At 54.5% G+C, this 19,366-nt stretch overlaps 2 protein-coding genes across 6 annotated transcripts; one reads left to right on the top strand and one right to left on the bottom strand.

Moving 5' to 3' along the window:
• Positions 1-1,381: 1,381 nt before the first annotated feature.
• AEBP1 (AE binding protein 1) lies at positions 1,382-10,994 on the top strand. Its single transcript, XM_079150278.1, has 21 exons — positions 1,382-1,919; positions 3,460-3,801; positions 4,279-4,350; positions 4,472-4,543; positions 4,649-4,762; positions 4,837-4,905; positions 5,585-5,662; positions 5,949-6,026; positions 6,105-6,158; positions 6,575-6,684; positions 6,762-6,901; positions 7,232-7,316; positions 7,412-7,556; positions 7,649-7,734; positions 7,979-8,102; positions 8,379-8,575; positions 8,671-8,850; positions 9,047-9,398; positions 9,473-9,612; positions 9,720-9,819; positions 10,100-10,994. Exons 1-21 carry the CDS (start codon positions 1,682-1,684, stop codon positions 10,750-10,752), a joined length of 3,429 nt encoding a protein of 1,142 aa, XP_079006404.1. The 5' UTR covers positions 1,382-1,681; the 3' UTR covers positions 10,753-10,994.
• Positions 10,995-11,080: 86 nt separating this feature from the next.
• Positions 11,081-19,210, bottom strand: POLD2 (DNA polymerase delta 2, accessory subunit). Of its 5 annotated transcripts, none has more exons than XM_079150279.1 (11): positions 19,062-19,210; positions 17,137-17,415; positions 14,157-14,278; positions 13,848-13,971; positions 13,342-13,456; positions 13,055-13,253; positions 12,726-12,806; positions 12,427-12,584; positions 12,204-12,337; positions 11,594-11,695; positions 11,081-11,322 (listed from the first exon to the last, which is right to left on the bottom strand). In XM_079150279.1, the coding sequence occupies exons 2-11, from the start codon at positions 17,354-17,356 to the stop codon at positions 11,162-11,164; spliced, it is 1,416 nt and encodes a 471-aa protein (XP_079006405.1). In that variant the 5' UTR covers positions 17,357-17,415; positions 19,062-19,210; the 3' UTR covers positions 11,081-11,161. The 5 variants fall into 5 exon arrangements, 4 of the variants coding, with proteins under 4 accessions (XP_079006405.1, XP_079006408.1, XP_079006407.1 ...); XM_079150282.1 differs by having other exon boundaries at positions 12,204-12,228; positions 19,062-19,209; XM_079150281.1 differs by having other exon boundaries at positions 12,101-12,228; positions 19,062-19,208.
• Positions 19,211-19,366: the final 156 nt, after the last annotated feature.

Here is a 19,366-nt window from a genome sequence, read left to right on the forward strand (position 1 = left end):
GCAGCCCCACTGGGATGTGCCTGGCTGCCATCTGCTCAGGCTGGCCTAGGGCACATCAGGGCCCAGGTGCTTCCTGATTTGCTTTTCTTCTCTCCCTTCACCTGAAGCCCAAGTTCAACCCTCAATCTTTCCAGGGGTTCCCAGATTTTCATACAGGGCTACATTACTAGAGCCAAACATTGGTTTAGGGTTGCTGGCTGCTGCTGACCTTGCTGGTATGCTTTGTCTTGCTTCCTTATTCCTTCAAGGGTGGGAGCCATGGCCTTAGCTATGATGGTCATCTTGGGCCAGTCAATATTTGCCCTTCTGAAGCTGAACACCAGGCAAATGTGTAAATTTCCCTGTGCTGGCACCACAATGGACACCTCTGATGGATCTTGATGCTCTGATGCCCAATCTATGTGCCCTCTGAGTCCACATGGTAGCTGGAGCCATTGGAAACAGATTTATTTATTTATTTTTGCAGTACTGGCAGTTGATCCCAGGGTCACTCCATCATGAGCTACAACCCCAGCCCTTTTTATGTTTTATTTTGAGACAGAGTCTCAATTTACTCAAGATGGCCTTGAACTAGTGACCTTTCTGTCTCAGTCTCTCCAATAGCTGGGAGTACAGGAGGGTGCCATCATGCCTGGTAAAGTTTTTTTTTTTTTTTTCAATACCGGTACTGGTAAGGGTAAGAAATGAAATGGTAGTTTGTCCATGTTCGGACCTGGGGCTGATGGTATGCCTCTGAGGTATCCACCGGAAACAGAGTAGTTGTACTGCCCTGGCTAGAAAGCTAATTCTCAAAGTGCGGTCCTTCCCGTGAGCACAGGGACTGGTCTCACACAGACCTGGTAAGGTTGGCTGGATGAGTGAAGGAAGTTGACACTGGGTTGCTACAGGTGATAGTTCGAAGAGCCCACTGGCCAATGCTCCACAGAGTGGAAAGGATGGGGTGACCAGAACCCTCACGACCCGTAGTTTCTAGTCACCTCCAGCAGGCTTGGCAGCTTGGAGGGTGCTAAGAGCAAAGTGGGGCAGGGGCGTCGGCTTCGTCAGACCGGCACCCTCCAGATCCTCCACCCTACCTTTTCTTCTCCTAGGCCCTTCATTCCCCGAGTCGTCCTTGCCACCCAGACCCTCGGTCGGGGGCTCTGGCCTCCTTCGGGACATCGCGGGTAGTCCGCGCTTTGGGAAGTGCCAAACGCTCAGCGCCCTAACTGCTCCGCCCCCCCCCCCCCGCCCCCGCAGCCCCTCTGTCGGTGCCGGACTCCTCCTTCTCCTCCTCCTCCCTCGGGGGGTGGGGAGCCCGCTCCGGAAGCCCCGGCGCCCCCGCCCCGGCCGCCGCTAGCATTTTGGAGGGCGGTCCGCGCGGGAGCGCGCCACGCGGGGCAGGAGTGCCGGGTCGCCGCCAGCCCTTTGGAGACCCCAGACCACCCGCAGCCGCACCAGCCTCAGAACCCGCCGAACTTCTCTCCAGACATCCTCTGGCCCGAATCCCTTTTCCCACCCCCTTCCAGATCCCCTTGCTCCGGTACCACCCACACCCCTCCCCAGGGTGCTCTCCCCCGCTCCTCCCCTGCATTTCTCTGCACCCCTTCCCGGAGGATCCCCGCCCCGCTCCTGTTCTCAGAATCCCTCACCCGCCCCTGCCCCCAGCCCCCCTGCCCCACACCCTCACACCCGTGCCGCGGCCATGGCCGTTTGCACCGTGCCCCTGCTCGGCTGCCTTTTGGCACTGCTGGCACTCTGTCCCGGGGGGCGCCCACAGACGGTGCTGACAGACGACGAGATCGAGGAGTTCCTCGAAGGTTTCCTGTCAGAGCTGGAGCCCGAACCTCGAGAGGACGACGTGGAGGCCCCGCCACCTCCCAAGCCCACCCAGCGCGTCCGCAAAGCCCAAGCAGGGGGCAAGCCAGGGGCGGGTGCAGAAGGTGAGAGCCTAGGGCAGGGGCTACTCGTGGGGGGACTGGCACCTTAGGTGAGCATGAAAGGAGTTGAAGGGCCTGACTCCTTCCCAGACTGCTCATGGTGAGGACTTGAAACCTCGCCGGGCGGGACAGTGTCAAGCAAGGGCAGTGCTGGCGCGGAGCCCTGGGACCTGAAGGCATATCCAGCACAGGGTGGTAGGGCCGCTTTTGGGGGCCAGTGGATACAGTTGTTCTAGTAGCTCATCCCCAGGCCCCAAGAGGGTTTAGGCTGGGCCATAGGGAACTGTCACCACCCAGCAGTCCTTCCTGACTGGCCTTCTCTTCAGGCTACACCCCCCACCCCTCCTTCGCCCCCCCCCCCCCACCGCCCTTGCCCACCTACCTTAAGAGTGCACAGGCAAGTGGGGATGGGGAAGGGGTTGCAGAAGACCTTTAGCCCACAATACTCCCAGGTGGAAGTGGGCAGTGGGCAATCCTGGATTATTATGAGAATTACAATGAGGTGATGCATCACCAAGGCATGTAACCCAAGGCTTGTTACGTAATCAGTTGTCAATAAATCTTGACTGTTTACTGTGGCCCTCTGGAGGGTGGCAAAAGATCTTATGATCTCTCTCCCAGGAGACTCTAAGGCACCATTCATCATTCTTGAGGTCAGCAACTTCCCCCTCCTGTCCCCTGCATCCCCAGCTGTAGATCTTTCCTGACTCTCCTCTATATCTTACCTCCCTGCACCTTCCTGCCTTCATGGGCCCAGGCTTGCTGCCTAGGGCTGTTGAATTTGCTGGAATTGTCCCTCTCCTGGTTGTTTTGTAACTTTCCTGTATTTCAGCCAAACTGCCCTCGTGTCTCCCATCTACCATTAAACTCTCAGCAGCATTTGCAGCTCCTGCTAATGCATCCTGGGAGGGTTCCCGTGGGGCAGCCTCACCTGGGGCATCTGCTTCCAGACTCCCTGAGATGACCTGGTAGCTAGGAGCTCCTAGCTTATCCCTTTGTCCTCTATATGGCCCTCAAGTCCCCAACTCATCCAACACTTCTTCTTTTTTGGGCTTCAGGCCCCACCAAGTGTGCCCTTTCTTTGAAGTTTCTCTTGTCCTTGCAGGGAGAACCCAGGTCCATGTCCTTTAATTTGTATAATAGTTTGCAGGGATAACTGTTGCTTCTTCAGGCCTGGATGATTTAGTCACCTCTGTCCCTACCATGTCTGGCACAGAATGGTACTCCATGACTGAGAAGGAACATTTGGTGAAGAAGTGGATTGTGAGGGGCTCCTCTTGAGGTTTTGGCAGATGGAGGCCTCTCCCTGGAAACTGAGTGTCACAACTTAGGCTTTAGAGAGGCTGAGATGTGATGATGACAACCCCAGATTCACAGATAGAAACCTGGGGCTCAAATACTAGGTCTGCCACAATGTTTAACCTCTTAGTTTCCTGGTCTGCACTGGGGACTGATAAGCGATAAGAGCCTCTGTTTCCAAGTTGTGGGCATCCTGAGGGGCCACATGGGGACAGAGTGGGTTCTAAATCTTAATCTTGGACAGCACCTCCAGAAAAGGCTAAAGACAAAGGGAAGAAAGGGAAGAAGGACAAAGGACCCAAGGCAACCAAGCAGCCCCTGGAGGGGTCCCCCAGGCCACCCAAGAAGGGGAAGGAGAAACCACCCAAGGCCACCAAGAAGCCCAAGGAGAAGCCACCCAAGGCCACCAAGAAGCCCAAGGAGAAGCCACCCAAGGCCACCAAGAAGCCCAAGGAGAAGCCACCCAAGGCCACTAAGAGGCCCCTGACAGGGAAGAGACTCCCCACTCCAGCTCCCTTGGAAACCCTGGAGTGGCCACTGCCCCCACCCCCCAACCCTGGTCCTGAGGAGACACCTCAGGAGGGAGGTTTGTGTCAGGTTCCTCTGGGGTTATGGGGCTCTGACCACTATTAGAGGCTGGGAATGGGGAGGGTAGATCCCTGGAACTCTGCTTCCTACAAACAAGGTAGGAAGTGGGGCCTCATTTTTTTTGTCATGAACTTGGCAGTTTGATCAGTGAGTGAGTTTCCTCAGAGCTGTAGCCTCTCCTGGGCAGGAAGAAGGCTTGGTAGCTTGTGGGTGGGCATCTCTGTTCCCAGCTGTCTAAACTTTCAGGGTTCTCGCCTGTCTTCTTTTGCTGTCAGCAACTTTGTAGTAGGGCTCTCCAGAAGGCAGCCCAGCTCTCTGGCTCCAGGGTTGCCAGCAGGGTGCCAGGAGTGCTCACTCCAAGACGTATGGGCTTAGGAGTGTGTTCACAGAGCCTGTGGTGGCTGGTGGCCTTAGGCTGTCAGGGTGGTTAGGACAGGCCCCCCATCCACCTGCTCCTGGGGTTTCTGTGTTGTAGGAAGAGACTTCCCAAATACCTGGCAGGGTCAAGGAGAGGAGATCCACGTAGAGGTCGGGGAGCACCAGCCTGGTGAGTGGCTATCATCCCCTTGGCCTCAGAGTGACCAGCCACCCTGACTTGCTGTACTTGAGGGGTTTCCCAGAGTGGGCCTGGGTAGGGTCATCAGGTAGCCACTGGCATCTTCTCTTAGAGCCTGAGGAGGAGACTGAGGTGCCCACACTGGACTACAATGACCAGATAGAGAGGGAGGACTACGAGGACTGTGAGTAGGCCCCTGTCCCAAAGTGGTTCACACCTGGCTGGGTACTGGTGGTCCTACTTGAGGATCCATCCCTTCAGAGCTGCTCAGATTCTGCCTCCCCCTCAGTCGAGTATATCCGGCGCCAGAAGCAGCCCAGGCCGCCACCCAGCAGGAGAAGGCTCTGGCCGGAGCGCCCAAAGGAGAAGGTTGAGGAGCCAGAAGAGAGAAAGGAGATCATTGGTAGGATGGGGGACAGAAGGGGAAAAGATGCAGGGGAGGGGCTCTGGCCTACCCCCACCTCCACACCTCCACAGAGCCACCTCCCAAGCCTCTGCTGCCCCCTGACTACGGTGATGGCTACGTGATCCCCAACTATGATGACAGTGAGTATCCAGTGTACCAGAGTCTGAGGGATATAGGTGAGTGGACACATGGGACCAGAATCTGGTCAGGGCACTGGACCTTCCCTGCCTGCTTTCCTGGCTTCTGATTTTGCCTTTACCCACACAGCCGTGTCTCTAAGCCTTTTGATCCCATGCAGGCCCCACCCTCCCTGTCCTGTGCTCTAGTCTCCTTCCTGCCAGCTCCTTGTCACCTTTCCTGAGGGTCTGTCACTTTGCTCCAGCTCATCATCCCCAGTGTCTGTGGCACCCTCAGATTCACTCTCTCCTGGGCTATGGGTTAGAGCAGATCCTTACTGTTTCCTTACCTCTAGGCCCCCATCAGTTCCTCCAACCCTCTCTCCAGCTCAGTCCTCAAGGGTGCCAGCTGCCACTCACGCACATCACCTGCCCTGGTATCACTCTCTGGCCAGTCTTGATTCCTTCTTGCTTTAGGTCAAACTACCTTGTGGGACCAGGTTGGGGACCTCAGCAGGGTCTTACTTGTCCCACCTGATGACCTACCCCCTCATAGGAGGACCTCTCTCCTCCTCTTAGCCTGTCCCCCAGATCCCTACCTCTCTCCCCTCCTGCCCAATCCTGCTTTGTGGGCTCATGTGAACCCCAGAAGGCCCCCAGAGCAGGATCAGGGCTGCATCAGCCAGGCTTTCCCTCCCTACAGTGGACTATTACTTCCTGCCTCCTCCGCCACAGAAGCCCCATGTTGAGCTGGAAACAGATGAAGAGAAGGAGGAGCTAAGTGAGTGGGACCTGGGCCAACCCTAAGACCAGCTCTGCCTGCCAGCCTTCCCCCCATGTGCCCTAGCTCAGCCTGACCCCCTACATGCCCTTGCTTAGCTTCATCCATGTGTCCAAGCTCATTCTGACTTCCCAAAGGCCCTAGCTAAGCTTCACTATATGTCTCAACTCATCCTGACCCCCTATAAGCCCTAGCTCAGCATGACCCACCTCCAAGTACCCCTGCTCAGCTTGACCCCACCCATACCAACGGCCAGGCTGACAGACCCTTACCTTGCATCCCCCAGAGAAACCCAAAAAGGGTAGCAGCACCAAGGAGGAAACGGAGGACAAGTGGGCCGTGGAGAAGGGCAAGGACCACAAAGGTGTGTGGCTGGTCCCCATTGGGCATCTTGACTCTTGTTGCCTTGGGCCCTTGGATCTACTTTCTTCCTTGTCCACAGGTCCCCGAAAGGGCGAGGAGTTGGAGGAGGAGTGGGCTCCAGTGGAGAAAATCAGTGAGTGGGGATAGGGTAGGGATAGGACAATGACCAACCCAAGACCACACACCAAACAAAATTGTAGCTGGGGCGGGGTTGGGAGTAAGGAGGGCCTGGGGCCTTGGGTGAAAAGTAAGGCCTCCAGCTGCCTTTACAGGTGGCATGCTTGTGGGGCCAGTGTGCAGATGACCTCATCATCTGGGTGAAGTCATGATTGGCAGGTCTCTGCATGGAATTTAAACTGAGCCCCGGGTTCCTCAGAGCTGGGGACCATTAGTGTATTCTCCAGATGGGACAACTGTGGCCCAAGCAGGGGAAGCAGAGCCACAAGCTGCCACAGCCTCCAATTGGCAGCTCTGATTTGAAGGGAGTGGGCTGCAGGCCCTTTTAGCTCTGGGTTGGTGGAGCCACCAGCCTGGGGTATATGTCCTCAGAGTGCCCGCCCATTGGGATGGAGTCGCACCGCATTGAGGACAACCAGATCCGCGCCTCCTCCATGCTGCGCCATGGCCTGGGGGCACAGCGTGGCCGGCTCAACATGCAGGTGGGCAAGTGGATGGCCCATCCCCTAGCCGGTAAAGGGCTCTTCCACCCATGCTCAGCACCCACTGTCCTGGACAGGCTGGTGCCAATGAGGACGACTACTATGATGGGGCGTGGTGTGCTGAGGATGACTCACAGACCCAGTGGATCGAGGTGGACACCAGGAGGACTACCCGGTTCACTGGCGTCATCACCCAGGGCCGAGACTCCAGCATTCAGTACGTGGCTGGGCTCTTGGGAAATTGGCAAGGATTTGGAGTCCATTTGGGGCATTTCAGTCAGCCCTTGAGCTGGCCTAGAAAAATCAATGAGTGGCCAACCTTGTCTCTGACCCTCACCCACGGCTAGCTAGTCAGCTCCTGTGTTCAGATGAATATGAGGTCAGGGACAAGCCACCACCCACAGCCATCGATAGGCTTAGGACCTGGTAGCTGATGCCTGAGTCAAACTCCACAACCCTGTTGGCCCAGAAAGTGAGGCTTAGGCCACCTGGGGTCTGGGGCCTGGTGTAGGAGAGCAGCCTTGCCCTGACTACATCTGCTCTACAGTGACGACTTTGTGACCACTTTCTTCGTGGGCTTCAGCAATGACAGCCAGACATGGGTGATGTACACCAATGGCTACGAGGAAATGGTGGGCACCTGAACTCTATGCTGTTTCTGTTGTCTGGGCCAGAGTAGGCTCTCAGAAGGGGTAGGGGTTCTACTCTGAGGCATGTCCCTCCCCAGACCTTTCACGGGAATGTGGACAAGGACACACCTGTGCTGAGCGAGCTTCCAGAGCCGGTGGTTGCCCGATTCATTCGGATCTACCCACTTACTTGGAATGGCAGCCTGTGCATGCGCCTGGAAGTGCTGGGCTGCCCTGTGACTCGTGAGTTTGGAGGGGCTGGTCAGCACTCAGGGTGGCTGGAGGTGATCTAGGGGTGGGTCAACATTGGGTCCTGCCTGCCCACCCCACTGCAGCTGTCCACAGCTACTATGCACAGAATGAGGTGGTGGCAACTGATGACCTGGACTTCCGGCACCACAACTACAAGGACATGCGCCAGGTTAGAAGGCTGTGTCCCATGCCAGGATGGGCCCTGTGCAGGAATGACTGAAACTCATGCCTGGCCCAGTCCTGCTGTTTCAGGAGCACAGCCTCCCTTAGAGGGATGTTGGCTGTCTCTTGCCTTGGGAAGGCTAGAACCTCGGGGCCACTTGAGAGGGGCTGGGGTTAGCTGTCCATCCCATAGAACAGACCTGGGCAGAGGAAGAGGCATGGTCAGTGATGTGCTGCACTCTCCTTGCCAGCTGATGAAGGTGGTGAACGAAGAGTGTCCTACCATCACCCGCACATACAGCCTGGGAAAGAGCTCACGAGGGCTCAAGATCTATGCCATGGAGATCTCAGACAACCCTGGGGAGCATGAGCTGGGTGAGGGCCTGAGGGCATCATTCTGCTAGTGCCCTGGCTGCCTGGCCCTGTGGCACTTGGGGCAGGGCTCAGCTTCCCCTCCACTGAGGATTGGAGGCAAGACCCTGGCACTGCAGCAGGGCTTGCACAGTTGGTATGTGGAGTTCACCACCTCTTGCTTGCTCCAGGAGCCCCTTGGGATCCAGGCCTGTCTTGCTGGGCATTATAAGCCTCAGCCACCCCCTAGTATCTGGGCCTTGTGAGACGGAGTGCATACTGTGGCTCCCACCCTTTCAGGGGAGCCTGAGTTCCGCTACACAGCTGGAATCCATGGCAATGAGGTGCTAGGCCGAGAGCTACTGCTGTTGCTCATGCAGTACCTGTGCCGTGAATACCGTGATGGGAACCCCCGTGTGCGCAGCCTGGTGCAGGACACTCGCATCCACCTGGTGCCCTCGCTGAACCCTGATGGTTATGAAGTGGCTGCACAGATGGTGGGTGGGGCCTGGGGCTGGGGCTGGGCAGGGAAGGGTGGGTTGGGGGATGAGCAGCTGAAGAGGCCAAAACTGACCCTGTTGACTTCCCACAGGGCTCAGAGTTTGGGAACTGGGCACTGGGATTGTGGACCGAGGAAGGTTTTGACATCTTCGAGGACTTTCCGGATCTAAACTCTGTGCTCTGGGGAGCTGAGGAGAGGAAATGGGTTCCCTACCGGGTCCCCAACAATAACCTACCCATCCCTGAGCGTTACCTGTCCCCTGATGCCACGGTGAGGAATTAACCCTGAAGTTCTGAACTGGGGGGAGTGGGAAAGTGGCTGAACTGCAGGTCCAAGATTCAGGGGCTGGGGGAGACTCAGAGGGGCATGAATGGGATGAGGAGAATGTGGCACTGTCATGAGTCTCTATGGAGGATTGAGGGGGTGTGATGATGGGAGCCTTGGCTCTTGTGCTGGTCACCCCCAGGTGTCCACGGAGGTCCGAGCCATCATTGCCTGGATGGAGAAGAACCCCTTTGTGCTCGGAGCAAATCTGAATGGTGGTGAGCGGCTTGTGTCCTACCCCTATGATATGGCCCGCACACCCACCCAAGAGCAGCTGCTGGCTGCAGCCATGGCAGCTGCCCGTGGAGAGGACGACGAAGAGGCATCTGAGGCTCAGGAGACCCCAGACCACGCCATCTTCCGCTGGCTGGCCATCTCCTTTGCCTCTGCTCACCTCACCATGACAGAGCCTTACAGGGGAGGCTGCCAGGCCCAGGACTACACCAACGGCATGGGCATTGTCAACGGGGCCAAGTGGAACCCGCGGTCAGGGAGTAAGTCAGCCTGGGAGGGCTGTGGGGGGCACAGCCCAGGGAGAGGCTGACTGGGGGTCTGCCTGTCCGTCCAGCTATCAACGACTTCAGTTACCTGCACACCAACTGCCTGGAGCTCTCTATCTACCTGGGCTGTGACAAGTTCCCCCACGAAAGTGAGCTGCCCCGGGAGTGGGAAAACAACAAGGAGGCGCTGCTCACATTCATGGAGCAGGTAGGGAAGTCTGGGTTGCGCGTGGGGAAGAGGCTGAAGTCTGGGACAGGGCCCTCAACACAGGGTCTCCATGTGGTCCTCCAGCCTTATCTCCCTCCCTCCCACAGGTGCATCGTGGCATCAAAGGTGTAGTGACAGATGAGCAAAGCATCCCCATTGCCAATGCCACCATCACTGTAAATGGCATCAACCATGGAGTGAAGACAGGTACCTTGTATATACCTTTACCCACCTTCCCCAGGTAGAGTCTACCTTGTTCTCCCCAAGTACCAACAACAAAGGGAGACAAATCTGTGTGTGGTCTTGGCAAGGCAAGCCTGGCCTGCTCTGCAGGTCCCTGGTCCTCTGTGCTGTGCCAAAGAGTGACCTGGCCACAGGGAGAACAGGGACGAGTGGGGACCTAGAAGATGTTGGGGTTGGGGAGCTCAGAGGGGAAGGGTGGAGCTGGAGGGGCTCTGGGACAGCCAGGCTTGTCTTTTCTGTGTAGCAAGTGGTGGTGATTACTGGCGCATTCTGAACCCGGGGGAATATCGTGTGACAGCCCATGCAGAGGGCTACACCTCCAGTTCCAAGACCTGCAACGTGGACTATGATATTGGGGCCACCCAGTGCAACTTCATCCTGGCTCGCTCCAACTGGAAACGTATCCGGGAAATCATGGCCATGAATGGGAACCGGCCCATTCTGCGTGTGGATCCCTTGCGCCCCATGACCCCCCAGCAGCGCCGCCTGCAGCAGCGCCGCCTACAGTACCGCCTGAGAATGCGAGAACGGCTTCGACTGCGTCGCCTCAATACCACTGCGGTTCCCACCACTACTCCAACCCCTGCCCCCAGCCCCACTGCTGCTCCCACCCCAGGCACTACCTGGGAACCCTTGGGCCTTCTACCCACAACCACTGCGGGATGGGAGGAATCGGAGACTGAGACCTATACAGAGGTAGTGACAGAGCTTGGGACAGAGTTTGGAACAGAGTTTGGAACAGAATTTGGAACAGAATTTGGAACAGAGTTTGGAACAGATTTTGGGACTGAGCTGGAGCCTGAAGAGGAGGGAGAGGAGGAAGAGGAGATAGCTACTGGCCCTGTGTTCCCTTTCACAACAGTGGAGACCTACACAGTGAACTTTGGGGACTTCTGAGACCAGGGTTTCATCAACACCTTGGCCCAGCTCAAGCTACAGCAGCACTTCCCAAGCCTGTGCCCACAGACACATCCATCAGCACATGGAAGGCCCCTGGTGTGGGTCCTACAGGGGACACAAAGGAGACCAGGACCCAAGAGCCAGAGTCTGTGCAGAGGTTCCTGCTCTGACTGCCAGGCTTCAGGGAAGGGCAGGCAGGGAGCCAAGGTCACACCAATAAAACAAGCTCATGGCACTGACCACTGCTGTTCTGACCAGCTCAAGGAGAAGAGGTTGGTCCTCTACCAGGGTCCCATTCCAGGCATGCCCAGGAGGAGCTCAAAGCTCAGACCGGTAAACATAAATGCTTTATTTACAAGGCTCACATTGCAAAGGCAAATGGCCTGGTTCAGGCTGCCTCTTTAAATCAGGGGCCCAGCCCCAGGCCTTCAAGGTCATCATCCTCTGCTCCAAAACCTGCAAAGCTGATAGGTTGGCAGGCCAGGCTGCGCAGGTTCACCAGGCAGGCAGTCTGGGTGGCACTGAAGTCAGGAACAGCTACCAACAGCACCATCTGGTCCTCAGGGCCTATAGAGGAGCCACATGGGATCCACTGAAGGTTCTGGGTGAGGTATGCCTCACAGGAAAGGCCCCCAGAAGTAAAGAGGAGTCACAGTTGGGGTGACAACAGAAGTACATGGCTCAGAGCCATCTCAGCTCCCACCCTGTCAGCCTGGCCCCCTTTAATAACATAACAGTCATGAGGCAGATCCCACCCAATGTAGTTCATGGGGGCTTTGCCCCAAGGTGAGAGCAAATTGCTCCTGATAGCTCAGGGCTGTCAAAAGACAAAACTTACCTCGGATGATTTTGGAGCCAAAACTGGGGGTGTTGCCACAAAAGTAGACATGAGGGCATTCCAGAAAGATGAATGGGTCAGTTTTGTAGAAGGGATAACAACCTGGAAAGGGACCTGTTGCTGAGCAGGGCTTCTCAGCCTGTATAGAGGATACCTGGGACTAGGCAGTTCTGCCGTGGGGCTACCCTGTACAGGATGAGCAGCAGCATTCCTCCCCTTACCCACTAACTGCCAGTAGCAGGCCCCATTTGTGACAAAAGTGTCATGTTATCATATGACCTGAGGGGCAGGTTAGGGGCTCTGTTGCCTTGAGGAGTGGGGGTTATGCCATGCAAAACCCAAACTTCCAATATACTCCCATAGTCTGGAGCCCTAGAGAGCCATGGCCAAAGACAAAATTAAGATTCCAGAATAGCTTCCAGAACAGGCTTCTTAGGCCTGCGCATGGCAGTGTAAGCTCAGGACCCTGTCTTGGCTCACAGATCCCGCCCTTGTGACTGCTGTTACCTAGGGTGTCAGGAGCTGTGGGGCTGATGTGACGGACCCGCAGGGTCCACTCCAGGATCTCTAAATGGTCTTCCATACTGCTGTACCGGAAAATGTCACTCACATTCTGTCCTGATGTCCCCAGGAACCTGCAAGGCAAGGCTCTGCTGACCCTTGGCCTGGGGGCCACTGCTGTTGCTCCACCCACAACAGCCAGCCCAGAGCTCATATGGTACTTGTGGGATGCTCCAGGCCAACCTTGTAAGAAAGATGGGTGCAAGAAGAACCTTTTGTTGCCCTGCCCCCTCCCCAACCTTCTCCCCTGCTCCTTATGCTATGCTAGCTACCTGATTCCATCGATGGTGGCCTGGTAGGGGTTGGTGACCAGTTGCAGTGTGGAGTAGGCAGTGGCCAGTGGAAACATGCAGGGGTGCAGGGGCTGCTGGGGGAGTGTATAGTTGGTTGGATCAAATTCACCGGGCATCACATCCACGGGCACCGAGGCCTAAAGGGCACAGGGCAGGGAGAGTTTGCAGCACCTGAGGGAGCTCCCAACTCCCAAGTCAGCCACCCAGTCTCCCAGTCCCCACCTGACAGCTTCACTGACTGAGGTCTCCACACCCTACCAGCCCCCAAAGTTGCTCACACTCAACTGCAGGAGGATCTCATCCAGCATCTTGACCGCTTCCACACTGGCTGCCTGGGTTTTCTTGGTGAGATACTTGGCCTGGGAGTAGAAACCCAGGAACCCCTTAGGCCCCGAGGTCAAAGGGATACCCAGAGCCCACCTAAGTCCTCAGCTGAGGAAAGCAGAGCAAAGCCCACCAGCAGAAAGATGTGGAGTTGCCCCATAGACCCCACACTCCCCTCTGGCCCCCATACCCTCAAGAAGCAGGGCTAGTGTGAACACAGCCCCAGTGCAGGAGCCCATTTGCTGCTGCAGGAAGGCTGAATGCAGCCAGGCAGGCTCCATACCTTGTTGATAGAATCTCTGCTCTGGGTGCTATGGCTGAGGAGGTTGCCGGCAAGGATAACCCGGGAGACGTGGGCAGCGCTGCACTGTTCCCCTTCATCCCCGAGCTGGCCTGTCACCACGTCTACCAGCAGCTGAGTTCCCAGCAGGCTCTCACCACCGCCTCCACCCAGGCCCAGCCCGGACACCAGCAGCACAAACCTGCAGAGACAGTGGGGTCCTGCAGGGTGCTACAGAAAGACACAACTCTCCTTGCACTGGCACTGGGGCCCTGACCAGGGCTCCTCACCTGTCTGTGTCAAGTGGGGGTGCAGGCTTCTGAGGAGCAAGGTCGGCAAAGCAGTGGTCCTCTACCAGAAACTTTCCATCGTCTCTCACGGAACCAAACACCGCCAGGACTGTTCCTGGGGAGCAGTGAGGTCAGGTGCTTTCACTTCCTCCCAGCACCCAAATGGGCAGAACCACCAGCCCCCTCAGCATACCAGTTAATTTTCTTTAGGACTCTGGGATTGAAACCAACTTCCTGCAGTCACTGTCCCTGGATAGAGGCTGGAAGATTGGTGTCACCCAGTGATGGCACCCTTCTTTCCCACAGACATAAGTGCACCAGCCTCGCATGCACAGGCCCTGACAGCCCCCACAGAGCCCCCCAATGCAACCACAGTGGGGTCTCTACTCACCTCCTACTAACATACCCTTGCTGGACTCCATACCCCCACCACTCACTTCTTCGCTGAATCCTCCCCATACTAATATATTCATGCTGGGCTCTACCCACCCTCACTGGACTCCCACCTGTGACCAACTTTGACACATCAATGGTGCCTTTCAGTTTAATACGCTGCAATTCATCTTCCAAGACCAGCTCATCATCTGGGTGGATGTATTTGTTCCGAGGAGGCTGGGGGAGGAGGTTGTGCTGAAAGGCAGAGATGGTAGGTAGTCTTGGGATCATAACCACCAAAGTTCCTATATTTCAAGATGGCACTGTAGCCCCTGCCCCCTCTGAACCTGCTTCTTCATCAACCTCCATGGGCAGAGGTCCATCCACAATCCCTTGGGTCTATCAGGGTGGCACATCAGTATCCTCCCACGTGGTCATACCTCTTCGCTGATCTCACGCAGGATGGATGGCTGGAGCTGCATGGCCTTGAACAGAGTGCCCACTACACAGCACTTCTCCCCATGCTGCAGCTCACACAGCTTCTTTACTTCAACTTCACTGCCTGAGTATAAGGAGTACAGACTCAGAAACCAGGTGGTCTGACCCCTGACCAAGCACCCAGAGGCCCTGCCCAGCCCTCTACCACAGGGCACTTACAAAGGGCCTTACCAGAGTGCTGCAAGTCTGGGCTCTGTCCTTTACCAGGAAGGAGAGGACATAAAGTGAAAGACCCGGTGGACCTCAGCACAACAATGAAGGGGGGGTCTGCCACAGGGACAAGGCCTATGAGTATGGCAGGGCCCCAGAGGCCAAGTGTCCACCTAAGAGGCAGAGGCAAAGAGGGACAGACATGCAGAGGTGAAGCCATGTGAAGACAGACACCAGAGTGCTATGGTCACAAGCCTGGGAATGCCTGGAACCACCAGAAGCTGGAAGAGGCAGGAAGGATCCTCCCCTAGAGTTTCCAGAAGGAATCAACCCTACTGACACCTTGATTTCAGACTTCTGGCTTCTAGAACTGAGAGAATAAATATTATTGTCTTAAGTCAGCTAGTCTGTGGTAGTTTTTTACAATGGCCATAGGAAACTAGTACAGAGCATTACTTCACTTATGCTTAAATGATAACAGTCATTCTTAGAAAGAGGCATGCTAAATCCTAACAGAGCCCTGCCCTAAAAATACTACAATTTATGAGTTTTCATTCTCCTGGTCTACCCTCTGTCCCCAAATGCTTCATCCTCTGAAAACAGAAATACCCAATGGTCAGACTTCTATCCCCCTCCACTGCAGTATGTTCTGCTCCCTCTGGAGTCAGGCAGCCCTGATCACCAGGAGCACTCACAATCCTAGGGTAAACTACAACACATGGGAATGTTCCCTACATTCTAGAGAAAAGCTGCAAGGAGCCAGGGTGGGCAGGAGGAAAGAATACAAGTCTCTGAAGGACTGTGGATTCATCAAAATGGATTCCCATGCCTGGGAAACACCCCTGTGGGGAGGAGGCACAGTAATGTGAAGGGCATGTAGTCCCTCAGCTCTGTTGACGCTTGCACAGTCTAACTCCCTCCTGCTCTGGAAGAACCAAGAACATTCCTCAGAGCTACATCTGGGGAGTAGTTTGAAACAAGATAAGAGGGGCACCACCACCAGTCAGAAACATCAGACACTGATGGAAACAACACATTCCAAATTTCTACCTGTGGTATTCTGCCAGAGTTTGGATGTGGCTTGCCTTGCAAAGGTTAGTGTGCTGAAGGTTTGGTCCCTAGTGTAATAGTGTGAGAGGTGGAGGGATGTTTATAAGGTGGAATTTAGTGGAAGGTCCTTATCTCACTGCGGGAGCTGCCCTCAGAAGGGAGTAAGGCAGCTCTTGGGGGATTCCTGAGCCAACAGACAGTATACAAGTAATTGTCCATGAACAAAGAGGGAGCTGAGGTTGAAAATATGGAGAAGGCTCTGACAGGTTAAGGTCACCAAAGGTGGCCTCCCGAAGGACATGCAACTTTAGCTGAGATTGTAAAGCCAGAGGACTAGGGAGAGAATGTGCCAGTCAAAGAAAAAAGCCTAGAGCGGGAAGACTTGGCATGTTCAGGGAATAGGTGAGTGGAGAGAGACCAATTCTGAGAGGCAGGCTGAGCTTTGGTAAGGAAGCCAGGCTACATGGAGAAGCCTCATGTGGATACCCTGCGTGACAGCCAGCATCCACCACCAGGCCTGTGAGTGACCTGCTGCTATTCACCTCATTCATTGTGGCAGCTACCTGAATTTTTGCCCACGGTTAATGAGTGGAATAAAATGGCTGCTGTCCATCATCTGGGATCATTGTTAGCACTGGGAAAGAATGTAGTGCTGCTGTAAAGTCCCTTAAAGGTGGTTCTGAAATTGGGTCCAAGTAGCAGGAGGGTGCGCAGACAGTGTCTCAAGGGCTTAAAGGAAAGTGAGGAAAAGGCTCCCAGCAGCTGGAGGAAGAAGCCCCTTGTTATGTGGTAGAGGACAGGCAAATAGCACTTTGGTCTGAGGTAAAGAAAATATCATATCCCCAAAGAATTTGCTGATCCAGCTAGCAGACTTCCGGGCCCAGGTTCTCCCACTGCCTAAATAAACTGAGAGTTAATCCAATGGTTCAGTGAGGGGTAGGATGGGCCTGAGAGCCAGTGATTCTCAAAGTTCCTAATGGTTTCCTGGGCAACAGGGCTGTGATTCACCAAGTCTGGTGCTAGGAACGAGTAAGGCAGGGTCATACATATAAAACACATTCATTTAAAAACACAATAGGAGTTGGATTTGAAAACTACATGGAAAACCAACCATTCATGCAAATCATGAGAATGTAATATCACCTAAAAGTTAAAAGTGGAAGATGCGGGTCCTTCTTTACCACTGAGAATAACCTAATTGCAGGTACAATCACCAAAGAAGAAATGAGGAAAAGGAAATAGGTCATGTTGCCCAGGCTACTTTATTAGGAAAAGACAGAGGAAGCCCAAGGGACAGAAGACTCAAGGCCACCAAATACAGGAAGTCAGGAGAAGCCATCAGTGAAGTGAGGAGAGGGATCCCTGGAGACCATAGTGTGCATCTCCAGCAATCTTGTCTTTTGGTGCCAAGCCTGCCATACTGAGGGGCTTTTTAGCTATAGCGGACAAACAACTGAATAATTTGCACTGAAGGTAGGAAAAACATTTCCCTCTGCTAATGAAATATTCACTGTCACAGCCAGAACTAAACCCTCACCTCAGACCAGTCCCTGAACTAAATCTAACTAACCACAGGTTACCTGAACTTGATTATTACCTTAAGAAGAAACCAAAGGATAAAGAGGTTAATTTCCTAAGGTAACCAGGAAGTGGATAAGTTAGAGAAAAATTTTCATTCTAGGTTCTGAGCTGGTGGGGGGATTACCCCCTAAACTCACTCACCCCAGTGCTGCTGGGCCCGGTTCACCAAGAAGGGTCTCATCTGGATGAGGCGGGTGGCATAAATGTGGGCGTACTGTCGACTAAAGCTTCTCTCCCCCAGCCTGAAGGGTTGTGAGGAGTTGGTGTAAGTTGCCACAGGCACCCGGGCAAAGGTGGCATTGTTGACCGATGGTGGAGACAGCAAAGTGTGGGGCCTCTGGGCTGCCTGTTCAGAAAACATGGCTGTACTCTTGGTTTGCTTTATCTGTCAGACAGTTGTGCCCAGGCCAAAGAGGATCACTGTAAGGAAACAAAGGCATTCTTGCAACCCCTGTCCCAGCCCAAGCCAGCAACTCTGCTGATGATTCAACCAAGCTGCCCATACTTCACTCAAAAGACCCTGGAAAGAAAGAGAACAGAAGCTGGGTGTGGTGCACATGTCTGTAATCCCAGCTGCTCAGGAGGCTGAGGCAGGAGGATCACAAGTTCAAAGCCAGCCTCAACAACTTAGGCCCTAAGCAACTTAGCAAAACCCTGTCTCAAAATAAAAAATAAAAAGGTCTGGAAATGTGGCTCAGTGGTTAAAGATCCGTGAATTCAATCCCTGGTACCAAATAAATAAATAAATAAATAAATAAATAAATAAATAAATAAATAAATAAATAAATAAATGGTGGGGACACAGACATGGAACTATCATGTCTGGATACTGGATACAGATGTCTCACCCTATAATCCTAGGCCAGGCAGGGAGAAAAGAAAAGCTAAGAGTGTTTCTCCCATCTGGAGCTCTCTCCAAATCCCAGACTCAGGCATCCACTCAGGCATTTCCACCTGGACAGCTACCAGGGTCTCAAACTTAGCACACCCCAAATGGAAATCCTGATTTGCTTCCATCCAGCTCCCCAGTATTGGCTCCATCTTAGAGAATGAGGCCAGCCTTATTACTAAATAAGCTTACCATTAAAAAATAATAACCAAGTAATAAAAATAAAACTAATTTAAATAAAACATAAATCAATTGCTGCTCTGCTGGAAACTCTCCAAAGATTCCCTATTTCACTATGTTCTTACAGTGGCCTATGAGATCTGCCCCAGTGATCCTCCCTTACCATGTCTCTCACCCCTCCTAGGGATCCTCCCACAGCAGGGAGGGTCCCTAGGAGGGGTACAGAGAGATCTCTGTACTCCTGTTGGCTCCTCTCCCATATACCTCACTGGTTATTCCTCTTCAAGTCCTTACTCAAAACTCACCTACTCCCCTCCATCTAATTTACAAGTGCAACCTTCCCCGGTATGTCTGCTTCTCCAATTGTTGTTTATAGCATTTGTCTCCCTACAAACTATATATTTTAGGTTTGTCTGCCTCCTCCAACTAGACGATAAGCTCCAGGAGGGCAAAGATTGTTGTTTTATTCCTGGAGATATTACCAGCACCTAGAACTGCACTGTTTCCTATGGAGTTCAACCGAGGTGTACCTGCAGGATGTACATCGGATTTTGAAAAGTAATACAAGGAATATCCCAAGATATTCTTCACACACAGTTGAAATGACAAGAGTTTGGATATATTGCCAACAGAGCTTCTACGCCCCCCTCCCCCACGTTGTTGTTTTGTTTTGTTTAGGAAGTTCAAAACCCCTTAGCAGGTTCTTGTTCGCTCTACTGGACAGCTCTGCTGCATAATGCAAGCTATCGTTATTTGCCGAAAGACTGACTCTGAATCAACTTTAAGCCAAATGTGCACCACAGTGGCTGCGGCCCGCCGGCTAACCCGCAGCATGAGGCGGGCATCGGCCCCACCCGCGGCGGCCCTTCCCTCGCGTCCGGAACTCGGTCCCGTGTGGCAGTACGGAATGTCCCCCGAGATGTCAATTGCGGCACAGCGAGCCCTAGCCGCGGACCCGTGGCCTTCAGCCTACCGAACTCCACAGGTCTGCATTCACCGCGCAGCGCGCCACATCCCGCGAATCCCCGCGCGTGCGGCCCGCCCATCATCGCATCCCGCCAATCCTGGCGCTCCTATCTCGCCCATCACCGCGCCCTGCCAATCCCCGCGCGCCTGGCCCGCCCATAGCTGCTTCTTGCCAATCGTTGCCCGTTCAGCTCCGTCCATCATCTTGCGCCGTATCCCGCCGATCCCCGCGCGCCCAGCACCCTAGAAGCTCAAGCCGAGGGAACGCAAATCCAGGTCCCAGGTTCCCTTGGCAACGCGGGGCGGGAAAGGCGCAGCGGGTCCCGTACGCATGCG

This window comes from Sciurus vulgaris (genome assembly GCF_902686455.1).
Source record: "Sciurus vulgaris genome assembly, chromosome: 8".
Taxonomy (NCBI): domain Eukaryota; kingdom Metazoa; phylum Chordata; class Mammalia; order Rodentia; family Sciuridae; genus Sciurus; species Sciurus vulgaris.

Coding starts and splice junctions, on each gene's coding strand:
- POLD2 (XM_079150279.1), bottom strand. CDS start 17,356: ATGTTTTCTGAACAGGCAGCCCAGAGGCCCCACACTTTGCTGTCTCCA. Junction 13,254..13,341: donor CCCCCACTTGACACAGACAG/GTGAGGAGCCCT, acceptor CTGTCTCTGCAG/GTTTGTGCTGCTGGTGTCCG. Junction 11,323..11,593: donor TGGCTCCAAAATCATCCGAG/GTAAGTTTTGTC, acceptor GCTCCTCTATAG/GCCCTGAGGACCAGATGGTG.
- AEBP1 (XM_079150278.1), top strand. CDS start 1,682: ATGGCCGTTTGCACCGTGCCCCTGCTCGGCTGCCTTTTGGCACTGCTG. Junction 7,735..7,978: donor ACTACAAGGACATGCGCCAG/GTTAGAAGGCTG, acceptor TCTCCTTGCCAG/CTGATGAAGGTGGTGAACGA. Junction 9,613..9,719: donor TGCTCACATTCATGGAGCAG/GTAGGGAAGTCT, acceptor TCCCTCCCACAG/GTGCATCGTGGCATCAAAGG.